General features: G+C 45.8%; 1 protein-coding gene across 5 annotated transcripts in view; it reads left to right on the forward strand.

Moving 5' to 3' along the window:
• The window catches only part of ABCB4 (ATP binding cassette subfamily B member 4), a 69,263-nt gene extending 55,789 nt beyond the window's left edge, over positions 1-13,474 (forward strand). For all 5 annotated transcript variants that reach the window (XM_070059859.1, XM_070059858.1, XM_070059861.1 and 2 more), the window contains 6 exons: positions 2,499-2,639; positions 5,457-5,613; positions 6,648-6,845; positions 8,156-8,362; positions 12,591-12,737; positions 13,226-13,474. In XM_070059859.1, the coding sequence (XP_069915960.1) occupies positions 2,499-2,639; positions 5,457-5,613; positions 6,648-6,845; positions 8,156-8,362; positions 12,591-12,737; positions 13,226-13,429 (1,054 nt within the window). In that variant the 3' untranslated portion in view covers positions 13,430-13,474. The remainder of the gene's footprint in view (positions 1-2,498; positions 2,640-5,456; positions 5,614-6,647; positions 6,846-8,155; positions 8,363-12,590; positions 12,738-13,225) is intronic.
• The last annotated feature ends 407 nt before the right edge of the window (positions 13,475-13,881 follow it).

The following is a 13,881-nucleotide window of genomic DNA, read 5'->3' on the forward strand; positions in this document are numbered from 1 at the left end:
CAAAAGAAAATAAAAATACTGCTGCTGAGAACAGCGACGTGACTATAGGGGTGACCTTTTTCAGTAACTCACTGAACTCCTTGATGTGACCAAACTGCAAATCTCAGTCTTTGTGCAAACAGTAAGATTTGGTCTCTAAGAACTAGAAGGGATGGAGGTTGCAGAAATATTTGGTCATCATGTAGGCCACATAAACCATCTGGTGGTTCAGGAAAACCATTGTTTTAGGAACTGTTCAGACCTTTATTTCCTCTGGGGAGTGCAGACTGAACACAAGAGGAGACTTACTACACGGCATATCCCGGAGAAGAACGGCCTGTCTGTCCTCTGACGAAGGACCAGATACAGCCCGCTGTGAGGATGAGGACACGTAGCTGATTTCATGGTTCATATTTGAACGGTTCCTGAAACTCCAGGGGCATAGTGTTTGCTAGTATCCACCAAGGCCTCATTTTATTTTAAAAAAAATTTTTTTGACAGGCAGAGTGGACAGTGAGAGAGAAAGACAGAAAGGTCTTCCTTTGCCCTTGGTTCACCCTCCAATGGCCGCCGCGGCCAGCGCGCTGCTGCCGGCGCACCGCGCTGATCCAATGGCAGGAGCCAGGTGCTTCTCCTGGTCTCCCATGGGGTGCAGGGCCCAAGCACCTGGGCCATCCTCCACTGCACTCCCTGGCCACAGCAGAGAGCTGGCCTGGAAGAGGGGCAACCGGGACAGAATCTGGCTCCCTGACTGGGACTAGAACCTGGTGTGCCGGCGCTGCAAGGCGGAGGATTAGCCTAATTTTATTAATGAATATCTTTTCATGCTGGCAGAAGTGAACACAACTTAGAGACTTGTAGACCTGAATAATAGTTTTGAAAGCTTGGAAATTTGAGCAAGATCCTTGAAATTCTCAATTTATTCTATCTCCTCAGTTACATATACTTCATTTGATAATAAAACTATGTGGCTACTTTTTTTTGTTCGTTTGACATATATGTCATATATATATATATCAGTAATACCCATGACCTTATGATATTTAAAAAAAATTTTTACTTATTTGACAGACATAGTTCACATTCTCTGGTTCACTTCTCCAAATGCCTGCAGTGGCCAGGCTGGGGCTACCCCAGGAGCCAGGAACTCAATCTCAGTTTCCCATGGGTGGAAGGATTCGATCACTCGAGCTGTCACCTGTTGCCTCCTGGGTCCACATTAATCAGAAACTGTAATTGACCAGACAGAAGAATCACATTCAGGTCCCTAGTGTGGGATGTGGGCATCTTAACACCTGCCCCCTTACGGTGTGTTTTAAATGTCAGAGTTAAGAACAGAAAGCTAGTTACTGATTTGGTCCTAATTTACAGTTCTGTAATACTGTAAAATGTTCCAGGAAGTTAAGTGTTTTAACACTGTATTCACAGCACATTAAGTTAAAACATCATAATCAACAATACTTCAAATTTCCTTTCTTGTCAAATCCTTTTTGTCTTAATTTGAGAGCACATAAATTATGGTTCTTTGGGAGGGAGTAGTGGCCTAACAAAGTTTAGCGTGAGGTATAATTAGAAATAGTGCAAAATAAATTGTATATGATGCTGGAAGGATCTAATTCAGGGAAGGACTTAAGTGTGTCTGTAAAATTGAATGGCCAAGCCTTTGTCACTCTGAAATTGGACTTTTTCTGTAAGAGGTCACTGGTTATAAGAGACAAAATAATAATATTAAATCATTTTCCAATCATGCAGACTTTAGAATGTTGACATCCTAGGTATTTTTCAATGTAGTCCAACAAATACAGATTTTTGATTTCTTTAAATTTCTTTTCATCTTATTTGAAAATGATAGAGCTACTCCATCCTGTGATTCATTCCCCAAATACCCATATCAGTCAGGGCTGGGCCAGGCTGAAGGCAGGAGCCTGGAGCTCCACCCAGGCCTCATGGGTGGCAGGGGTTTAGTTACTTGATCTCTCCTGATGCCTCCTAGGGTGTGAATTAGCAGGAAGCTGTACTGGAAGTGGAGTAGCTGGGACTTGAGCTAGACACTGAATAGGGATGTGGGCATTCCAAGCACCAGCCCCCTGGGTATTTCTGACACAACCGTGGCTGCATCACAGGGATTGAGCTCTGAGTTGTCAGATACGAATGTGTAATGTTAATTTGTAGTATTAACATGGAATAGTAATATTAATGGCAGCTCTCATTTGAAAGCTGTGAGCTAGACATTTGGCCTGATGTTAAGTATTTGTATTGGTTTACTGTATTTACTTCTCAAAACTGCATCATAGTGAATTTAGTTCTCAATTCTGCATTATAGTGATCATCTCCATTATACAGATGAAAAACTGATGCTGAAAGAGGTCAAATCCCTTACCCAAACCAGTGTAGTTGGGGGCAGAAGGTAGACCCAGGTTGACCAAACTTATAAGCTGAGGACTTTCTACCACATAGCTCTAAGGGATCCTGAAGAGGTGCTGTGAGTACACTGACAGACGTACGAATCTGCTTTTCAGGAACTCGGTGCGGAAGGCGCACATCTACGGGATTACCTTTAGTATCTCACAAGCGTTTATGTATTTCTCCTATGCTGGTTGTTTTCGATTTGGTGCCTACCTCATTGTGAATGGACACATGCGCTTCAGGGATGTTATTCTGTAAGTAGCCATAAAAATACTAGGTTGATTCCAAGATGGGGTTTTAATACATTCATCAAAAGTTTGGGGTAGAAGAAAAAGACGAATTGTTACCGTAGTCTTCATCCTGGCAGCACAGAGATATGACAGTTCAGTGTTCCAAGTGTGGTTTAGCCATCTGTGCGGACTCAGATGAAGCCCAAAGAAATGGTCATCAAGCATAATTGAAGTTGTATACACGCCCCAGTCAGGAGACAGCAAATGCTCTCATTGTAGAATGTGGGCAGGAATAAGCCACAAGAAGAAAGTTACGACTACGGACTTACAATAGAGGGTTACATGTCTGTGGACCTGTGGCCGAGACATGGGCCTGCACAACAGGATGGGAGGCTCGACTGAGATCTGGCAAGGCCTCTTTGCCTGCTCACCTGGCCGGAGGGGGCCCTGGCACCATGTACCTCGCAGCCCCTCTCTCCTTGGCTTCTAGGGCCTCCCAAGGCCTTGGTGATCAGTGCATTCTTTCAGATCTTAGAGAGGACGGTCAGTTAGGTTACAGACTTGGCCTGGAAGAGGGAAGACGCTCTTTGTAAGATGGTTTGGCACACTTCTGCCCTTTCCAAGTGGTGGTAAATGGCCTTGTTTGCAATGGAATCAGGAAAAGTGAAAAAGGTTTCAGAGCTGTTCTTTAGTTTTGATGGCAAATTAAAATGATGAAAAAATGTGTCAGCGGCCTAGCGGGAAGCCAAAGCAAAAAGTGTCTGCTTAAGGGCCATTGACAAAGGCATGGGAAGTGGAGAGCAGGCCCTGCCGCCCCCAGACTTAGATGGCGGCTGCTATCCCCGCACACTGAAAGGGCAGGAGGGAAAGATGGGCAGACCCCGGGCCCAGGCCCTCTGTGGTCTTTGGTGGAGAACAGAAGCCACACGAGCAACCCAACAAGGCAGGATGTGAAGAAGCCAGCCCAGCCCTGCTCGCGGCAGCCGGCGCCTCTCTACCGGTGCCAGTGTCGGCCAGGCCCCGCCCGAGGCCAGAGGACGACGAGATCGTCTGAGGAAGTTAGTGAGGGCGCGCCCCTCCCGGCATGGAGTAGGATGCTCACCGCGGAGGCCAAGGGAGCTTATGAGTGGCTTGGGAGGGACCAGTGGAAATAGCAGCTGGGAATTGCCATCTTATTATTTTTAAATCTTGAGAAATATCATTAAGAAAATCGTCCCTGCTTTTTAAAAATCAGTGAAATGTTAACTTTTGGATAACCAGAAGACAGCACGTTCATCTCCTGTGCTACAGCCAGGGAAGCTAGGCAGCCACACACGTAGGTGGTTTTGCTAATGTACTGCGTACTTGCTGGTAACGAACCCTCTCCCCAGCTATTTAAAGGGGGCCTCACTGTACTCAGCACTGCCACCCCTTTGTAGTAAAACCACATTTAATATTGTAGATTCAGAAGTTTGAGGGAGAAAGAACTTTAAAAAACGTGTATTAGTACTAGAGCTTTCCTGTGTGCCTTCTCCGGGGGCGCTGCTGTCCCAGCAGGCTGCTTCGTGGAGACGCAGATCCCAGGATCTTTGCCCTTCCTAAGAGTTCTGTAAAGGAAAGATTTTTTTTTTTTTTTTTTTTTTTTTTTTTTTTTTTTTTTTGGACAGGCAGAGTTAGAGACAGAAAGGCCTTCTTTCCGTTGGTTGACCCCACAAATGGCCGCCACGGCCGGCGCTGCGCCTATCCGAAGCCAGGAGCCAGGTGCTTCCTCCTGGTCTCCCATGGGGTGCAGGGCCCAAGCACTTGGGCCATCCTCCACTGCCCTCCCGGGCCACAGCAGAGAGCTGGACTGGAAGAGAAGCAACTGGGACAGAATCTGGCGCCCCGAACGGGACTAGAACCTGGGGTGCCAGCGCCTTAGGCAGAGGATTAGCCTAGTGAGCAGCGGCGCCGGCCCTAAAGGAAAGATTTTGATAACAAGTAATTAGAAAAAGGACCTTAAGTTTGAGAGAACTTTTTTCCTCCTAGACTAGTGCCTTTGTTATTTTAAACTGTGGCCCTCTGCATAGGGGAACTGAGTAGAAGGGGGAGTCCGTGTGGTTGCGCATAGGCATGGGTACACGTCCTGCAGCCACAGCTTAGCAGCACACCGGCGCGGGTTGTGTGTTGTGTAACGAGGCTCACGCTCCTCCTGGGGCAGAGATCTGAGCGTTGAAGTGAGGCAAAGGGTGACCCCTGGATATTCTTCTGATCCATCTGTGCACCGTGGGGTCTGGACCTGTCCAGGGGACTGGTGATTGCAAGACAACTTTGCAGAAAATCAGGTGGTTTTAGGATCTTTGGAAATGAGTGACCGTGAAAACTTCAGAGTTGCCCAGGATTGAGCCGGTGACATCTTCCTAGTTAGGGCTAATTTTTCCTAGCAAAAATGCCTGTAGTGATTGATAGCATTTTGTGGTAGGGTAGAAGAAGCCACAGCGGGAAGTGAGAGCCACCGCTGACCAGGAAGTGCCGGTCCTTGTCTGGAACGGAGGCTCCCGTGACCCACGGTGCTCGAGTTCTCCCAGCTCTGACAAAGGCTGTAGTTGCCGGCTGAGATGAGCTCACCAGTCAGACGGAGTTAGAAGCCACTTCCCTGTGGAAGGCCACGCTGGCCTGAGGAAGTCGGGGCTCCTCTAGGAAACTGGAGGGCGAGTCGGGGGAGAAGCAAACTCTGGCTCTCTGCTAGATGCTTTTTGACTGGGGTTCCACGGCCGTGGCTGAGGGGGTGATGAAGGAAGTGAGACGGTAAACACGGCTAGGTAGCGACATCACGAAGCTGACCACGTAAGCTAACGTCCGAACGCCTCCACTTGCGTCCAGGGTGTTCTCAGCAATCGTGTTTGGCGCGGTGGCTCTCGGACACGCCAGCTCCTTTGCTCCGGACTACGCCAAAGCCAAGCTCTCTGCAGCCCACTTGTTCATGCTGTTTGAGAGGCAGCCTTTGATCGACAGCTACAGCGAGGAGGGGCTGAGGCCTGTGAGTTCCCTGCTGCCTGCGTGATGCCTGATGGTTGCTTTCCCAAAGCTTTGCTGTTGCAGGGTTACACTGACCCGTGTGGGGGGCCTCTGAGAGGGTCGTGAAGATGGGTAGTGCTGAACAGCTGTGCGTGGATTCCAAGATTGTTTTACACCACAGCACACATCTTTCCATTCCATTTTCCCACAAGCTTTTTGAGGTACCCTCATGTTTAGCTTGGTTGATGATTTATGTGACTAATGTTTGGCCTATTTTCCTGACATTTTAAAACTTTTCTAGGAGATTCCAGGGATTTTGAAATTCACATCCAGAAAAATTTAAATAAAACCAGATGTACTGGAATTGAATACACAGAAATGTAGTCATTTCTATGTGAAGAAGTTACCTAGTAATTCTGTCATGGTAATGTAGTTAGCAGTTTGCTTTATTCACATTTTATAATGGCCAAGTTATTTTAGAAGGCCACCAGTTCACAATGAGAGTTCACAGTGATCTGGGAAGTTATGCGCACTCAGACCTGAGTGTTGTCTGGATCACACAAGCTGCACATTGTAATGTACAGGAAGATGTGCGAGTGCAGAGATGAGGAGTTCGGAGTCGTGCTGGGACTTTGTTGGGATTCAGGTTCTGAGAAAGTTTCTGTGCCCAGTGAGTGAGATAAAGCAGCTGCCAGGGGTGCGGCGAGTGCTGTCCAGGTAAACTGTAGGCGGATGCTGAATTCCCAGGCCTTGGAGCCTTTGGCTGCTGGCTTGTCTGCAGCCTCTGAATCAGCAGTTGGGAAAGATCAATGTTTGCCCTAATGAAGCAGAAATTAATTTGCGATAACAGCTCTCTCACTAACCTAATTAGTCTGTATCTTGATGTTCCGTCTGCATTTTATGTGCCAACTTGCAGTCTGTAGTAAATGATACCAGCACTATACTGAACATGAACTTCATCTTTCTCTTGTTGGGTGTTTGGCAAAGTTTCGCTGAAATACTACTACTCCTTCCAATAATGATCAGACCAATAGCAACACTTGAAACATTTTTTAGGGTAAGTTCGAAGGCAACGTGGCATTCAATGACGTCGTGTTCAACTACCCGACACGGCCCAACGTGCCGGTGCTGCAGGGGCTGAGCGTGGAGGTGAAGAAGGGCCAGACGCTCGCGCTGGTGGGCAGCAGCGGCTGCGGGAAGAGCACCGTGGTGCAGCTGCTCGAGCGGTTCTACGACCCCATGAGCGGAACAGTGGTGAGCACCCTCTGCCAGGAACCGGATTTGAGGCCATTAGGCGAAAGCATTGATGACAGATGGAGGACAGACAAGTGCGGACCTGTAATCCTGTCTGACACAGTGGCTGCGTTCTGTGAGGCCCAGCCTGGCGCCCCTACCAAACAAGTGTGAATGTATGGAGGCAACAGGGCGGGACTCTGGAAGGTAGTCTGGCTCAGAAGATGGCAAATATCAAGTCAGCCTCTGCTCGGGCAGACCCTGGGAGCCAGCTGGTTCCCCGAGCACTCGCTCGGTGGGTTATAAATGCAGGTGAAATACAAACTCCTCCCAGGGTGAGCTGGGGCCTGCTGTGGGCCCCACCCTCAGCCTCTGCTCCGCCTTATCTCTCAAACCTTGAACTGTAGGCTTTCTGACTTTGATCTTGAGCCTCCAGCCCTATCCTGTTTGGGTTTCATTACTGATTTTCCTCTGGCGTCTAGCCTCCTGGCTGTAACTGATAATGCCTGTTTTTTTGCCATTATCTTGTGCTGGCTTCCACAACCTAGCCCTGGGAGCCTCCCACTCAAGGCACCAAAATGTCAAATCTCATTTAGTTGCTTCTGGGAAATCTCGTGTTCCACTATTGCGACTTCTCTGCAGAATATAAACGGAGACAAGCCAGCACAGTGGTAATTTTTTTCTGTATCGAGAGGTCAGTACTGGCTGGGCTTGTGTCCGTTCCTCCACTGTGCCCTCGGCCTTGCAGAAAGCTATATTCTCAGTCACCAGCTCACAAGGCTCCCCCAGGAGCTCCCTGCAAGCCACGGAGACCACAGCCAATCCAAACAGTGCTGGCGAAGACACTGCTCCGTGCGGCTTTTCCTTTTCCTTGAACTCTTGTCCCTAGTGCTGTCAGAACACACAAGTGGGGCAAGTTCAAGGCTGGCAGTTCTTAGGGGAAAGACAGGGAGGCGCAGGACCAAAGTCAGCCAGCCTTCAGAACCTGTGTGCTTGAGGAGAGGGGATAAAGTCAAGTTGAAGGCCTGGGGTCCCGGGGCAGCAGATCTGAGGAGGGTGGCAGAGGGCAGCACGGTGCCTGGAGGAGGGCAGAAAAGAAGCAAGAGGCCTGTGGAAAGACGGGATTGAATGTGCCGCGGTTCTGCCACTTAGACCTCTGTATATGACCTTTATGTATGTATGCCGGCATATGTATGGATACACATCGGCAGACAGGGATGGCCTCACCACGCACATCAACAGGCCCTCACACGGACAGCCTGGTAACTACTGCTCAGCTTTTCTTCTTTTCTTTTAAAGCCGCCTTATACTTTGTGGACTTTGGTTTTCAGCTCCTAGATGGTCAAGAAGCAAAGAAACTCAATGTCCAGTGGCTCAGAGCTCAACTTGGAATTGTGTCCCAGGAGCCCGTCTTGTTTGACTGCAGTATTGCTGAGAACATTGCCTACGGGGACAACAGCCGGGCAGTGTCCCAGGAAGAAGTTGTGCGTGCAGCCAAGGCCGCCAACATACACCCTTTCATCGAGACGCTACCCCATGTATGTTATCTGCTTGCTTCTTAGCTAGATTCAAAATAGACTGAAGACAGTTTCTATCCCCAAAATGGTTTCCGAAGTTGTACAAGCAAAGTCTTGCAACAACTTCAGCTTGGAAACGGAAGTGCATCATGTCTGCTGCACGCAGAGTGGGAAGCCGGTGAGGTGACCCTGAGCCCCCAGCACCGTATGTCTGGCTGCAGACAGGGTTGTGGGCCGCATTTAGGCTATGTCATGCTTGGTTCAGCCTTTCTGGAACTTCTTAACAATCAGATTCTTTGTTTTGAGATAACTGTAGATGTACACGCAGTTGTAAGGAACGTGGGACTCTCACGGTCCCAGTGGTAACATGTTGCACAGCTTGTACTTGATACCCTGTCACAACCAGGATATTGATGTTGAAAGTGATGGGATTCAGGCTTCCCTGGTTGTGCCTGTACTCATTTGTAAACAGATTTAGTTCTGTGCAGTTAACACTGCAGGTGTAGGTTCATGTATTCACAAGAGCCGTTAGGATACAAAACGTTTCCATCACCGTAAAGATCCCGCATGTGACCCTGTCCTAGCCGTACTCCCTTCCTCCCACCTTCCTCCCGCCTCACCCCCAGCACCTGCTGATACCCACAAAATCTGTCCGTGCAGGTCTCAATTTTGAGACTTTATATAAACATGCGTGGTGTGTAAGCTTTCGGGGTTTGCACGCATCCCTGGAGTTCTGCGTATTTATAGGCCATTCCTTTTCACTGCTACAGTGTCCCGTGGCAGGCACGTAGGACGGCTTATTTGCTAGCTGAAGGAGATCTGGGCTGTTTGCAGGGTTGGTCTATTGTAAGACCGCTGTACATACTAGTATACAGGTTCTTGTATGAACTTAAATTTTAATTTCACTGGTGTAGACACCAGGAGTTGCACATCCTGGGCTATGTGATAATTACATGCATGCTTTTTTTTTTTTAATGATTTCATTGATTTGAAAGGTAGAGTTGCAGAGAGAGAGGGAGAGGCAGACACAGAGATCTTCCATCCACTGATTCACTCATCAAATGGACACAACTGCCAGGGCTGGGCCAGACTAAAGCCAGGAGCTTCATCCAAGGCTCTCAAGTGGGTGCAGGGGCCCAAGTGAATGGGCCATCTTCCACTGCTCTCCTAGGCACATAAGCAGGGAGCTGGATTGGAAGTGGAACAGCTAGGACTGGAACCAGCGCCATATAGGATGCTGGTGTTACAGGTGGTGGCTCTACCGGCTGGGCCACAGCTCCAGCCCCACATGCTTGCTTTCATAAACAACTGGTAAACTGCTTGCTAGAGTGGCTGTGCCATTTTCCACTCCTACTAGCAGTGTGAACGTGATGCGGTCTGAGTCTTTGCCTGCATTTACTGTTGGCACTATTTTTAATTTTGTCATTCTGGTAGAGTGTTACAGTACATCACTGAGATTTCAGTTTTTGATTTCTCAGTAATGGTTATACTAATTTGCATTCCCACCAACAGTGTATAAGAGTTATCCTATCTCGACATCCTCATAGCATTTGTTCTGTTTTTTTTTTTTTTTTAATAAAGATTTATTTATTGGATAGATTTATAGAGAAGGAGAAAGAGTGAGAGCGAGAGTGAGAGTGAGCGCCTCTATCTGCTGGTTCACTCCCTAAATGGCCACAACAGCCAGGGCTGGGCTGGGCTGGGCTGGGCTGAAGCCAGGAGCCCAGAGCTTCTTCTGGGTCTCCCACATGGGTGCAGAGGCCCAAACACTTGGGCCATCTTCTGCTTTCCCAGGCACATTAGCAGGGAGCTGGATCAGAAGTGGAGCAGCAGGGACACAAACTGGAGCCCCTGTGAGACGCTCGAACTACAAACAGCGGTTTAACCCACTACGCCACAGCACCGCCCCCAGCATTTGTTACGTTTTGTCTTTCTGGTAATGCCTGCGGAAGCTGAATTGAGACGATATCTGACTGTGGTTTGATTGCAATTCCCTGTGCATATTGAGCATTTCTTCTTGTATTTGTTGACTCTTTATTTTAAAGATTCATTTCTTTATTTGAAAGAGTTACACAGAGAGAGAGAGAGTATGGCCCAACTCCAGCTATTGTGGCCATTTGGGGAGTGAACAGTGGATGGAAACATTCTTGTTCTTCCTCTCCCTCTCCCATTCTCTCTGTAACTCTGCCTTTCAAATAAAAATAAATCTTAAAAAAGTACGGCATTATGATACCTCCAGATCTTAAGATTTTGTTTGACTCAGGGTCTTTTTGCCTCCATATTAATTTTATAATTTTTTTTAGTTCTGTGAAGAATGACATTGGTATTTTGATGGAGGTTGCATTAAATATGTAAATTTCTTTGCATTAAATCTATAAAATAGGCACATTTTAATAGTAATCTTTCAATTCATGAGCATGGAGGTCTTTCCATTTTTGTCTTATTTCTTTCAATTGTGTTTTGTAATTTTCATTGTAGAGGTCTTTCATATCTTTGGTTAAATTTATTCCAAGGCATTTTTTGTGACTACTATAAATTTGATTACTCTTGAAATCTCGTTCTCAGTGAACGTCATTGGTGCATACAGATGGTACTGAGCTGTGGTATCTCAGGCTGTTGGTTTCGTGTCCTGCAGCGTCTCAGATTCTTTAGTTCTAGTGGTCTCTGGGAGCTGCCTCTGGTTTCTGCATGCATAAAACCTGTCAGCAGCAAACAAGCGTAGTTAGCCTTTCTCTTCTGCTTGTATGCGTTTTATTGGTTTTTCTTGTTGAATCACTCTGCTAAAATTCATACTAATTGAATAAGAGTGGTGAGAGTGAAAATGCAATGAATAATTCATTTCATTTTTTTAAAATTTCCAATATTTATTCTTTCTTTCCTTCTAATGACTTTGGGTTTGTTTTGTTTTCCTAGGTGCTTGAGATGTATAGTTAGGCTGTTTATTTGATAACTTCCTATTTTTTTTTTTAATGCAGGCACTTACTGCTGTACTTCAGATTACCTGAAATATAGCTTAATTATTTTTGCTTTTATATTATGCTATAATTAGAACTCACTGACAAATTTTAAAATCTTCCTTGATTAGCTTTTCCAACCTTTCACACACAGGCACAATTTGAATCCAATATTGGATTTTACTGTAAATGCCAAAAACTTTGAAGGCTTTAACTTTTAATACAAATGACATTTTACTTCATAAAAATTTGCATTGCATTGTTTTTAACCTGGAATGTTCCCTCAACACTAAGCATCCCAAACTTCTCTATGAAGATTTTTTGCCTTCATTTGTCTCCTTTCTACCTTGTACCCACAATTTCTGTCTACTTCTCATTTTTCTTAGAAAGTAGTATGTTCTAGTGGTACTTTACTTGACCTTATTGAGTACTGTATTTGCATTTTTCCCCCTCTATGGATTTTTTTTTAAAGATTTATTTATTTACTTGGAAGGCAGAGTTACAGAGAGGCAGAGAGAGGTAGAGAGAGGGAGGGAGAGAGGTCTTCCTTCCACTGGTTCACTCCCCAAATGGCCGCAATGGCTGGAGCTGGACCAATCCAAAGCCAGGAGCCAGGAGCTGCTTCTGGGTCTCCCACAGGGGTGCAGGGGCACAAGGCCTTGGGCCATCTTCTGCTTTCCTAGGCCGTAGCAGAGAGCTGGATCGGAAGTGGAGCAGCTGGGACTTGAACTGGTACCCATATGGGATTCCGGCACTGCAGGTGACGGCTTTACCCACTACGCTACAGTGCCAGCCCCCACTATGGATTATAAATTCCTTCAGGGCAGAAACAAAACTGAATTCATTTATTTTAATTTCCCACAGTTCCAGGCATAGCAAATGTCAGTAAATATTTTAATTAATGAGTTTAAAAGAGAAAAACTATTCTGTATGTGGGACACTGAGTATTTCAAGTTTAAAAAACATCTTCAAAGTATTATTTAAACTTTTTAGGACTCCAGTAACATCAAATAGTATTATGATAATGGTAGGAATTAAAAAATAGTTGCTCAAATTTCTGTTTGTAGAATATCATTGAATACTTAAGGTAGGCATTTTCTAATTTAATTTTGAAAATGAATGCTCTATTAAATTGAAAAAAATATTGTCAACAGCAATCTTATTTTAAATTATAAAATTCTAAATGTTTTTCTTGTGAACAGAATTGTCAGATGTTAAGTAAACTTCCATTCATTGTGACACTAGTAATGTTTTCAGAATAGAGCTTTATTAACCTTATCAATGGCTGATTGCAGAAATACGAAACCAGAGTGGGAGACAGGGGGACTCAGCTATCGGGAGGTCAGAAACAGAGGATTGCCATTGCCCGAGCCCTCATCAGACAACCTCAGATCCTGCTCCTGGATGAAGCTACATCAGCTCTGGATACTGAAAGTGAAAAGGTGTGGCTGCCCACCCAGTGTGCTGGTATATTTACAGCCCACGTTTTTCCCCTGTCAACCATGAAAACGTACATGAACACGGATGGAAAAAAGCACGAACATTTAGATAGTGGTACTTTTATGACTAGAATGTTTTCTTTCTTCCTTACAAATTTTCTAAAAGAAAACAAGTATTAAAAGGAAACTACATTAAGTCCTATTTGTAGTACATTAGCTATAATAATGCAAGTTACAAAATACTCCAGGGGACTAGTTAAGTAAATGATAAAGTGATTACTTGGAAAGTTTAAATACTCATGAAGATGACTTAGAATAACCGTATGTGGATTATAATATCAGTTATGTAAAATACAACTTATAAGGCCAAAAATTAAAAAAGATGAGAAATTATAAGTTGATTTACTAAGAGGGACAGAATTTTTAATTCATTAGTGTTAAAACCCTTTTACGCAATTTTTAGGATCAGCTTTTGTTTGCCTTGTCAACAGGTGGTCCAAGAAGCCCTGGACAAGGCCCGGGAGGGCCGCACCTGCGTCGTGATCGCGCACCGCCTGTCCACCATCCAGAACGCAGACATGATCGTGGTGTTGCACAACGGCAGAGTCAAGGAGTGCGGCACTCACCACCAGCTGCTGGCACAGAAAGGCATCTACTTCTCCATGGTCAGTATTCAGACTGGGACACAGAACTGATGGACTGTTGGTTACAATGTATCTACAAATAAACTCATAATTCTACTCTCTGGCTTAAAGAAGTTTCTGGCTTAAGTCATAAAATATAGCAGTGCTTTATTCCACATCAATTTAGAACATCCCATTTGGTGTTCTGATATTCTACCATTTGAAATTTGAGTGTTAGAAGTGATACCTGTTTTGATGAATTATTAAAAAAAAAAAAAAACAGTAGCCTAGATCTCTCTGGGTTATTAGAAATAGCCAAAGATGGCCGGCGCCGCGGCTCACTAGGCTAATCCTCTGCCTTGTGGCGCTGGCACACCAGGTTCTAGTCCCGGTCGGGGCGCCGGATTCTGTCCCGGTTGCCCCTCTTCCAGGCCAGCTCTCTGCTGTGGCCAGGGAGTGCAGTGGAGGATGGCCCAAGTGCATGGCCCATGGGAGACCAGGAGAAGCACCTGGCTCCTGGCTTT

This window comes from Oryctolagus cuniculus, chromosome 16 (genome assembly GCF_964237555.1).
Source record: "Oryctolagus cuniculus chromosome 16, mOryCun1.1, whole genome shotgun sequence".
In the NCBI taxonomy this organism is placed as follows: domain Eukaryota; kingdom Metazoa; phylum Chordata; class Mammalia; order Lagomorpha; family Leporidae; genus Oryctolagus; species Oryctolagus cuniculus.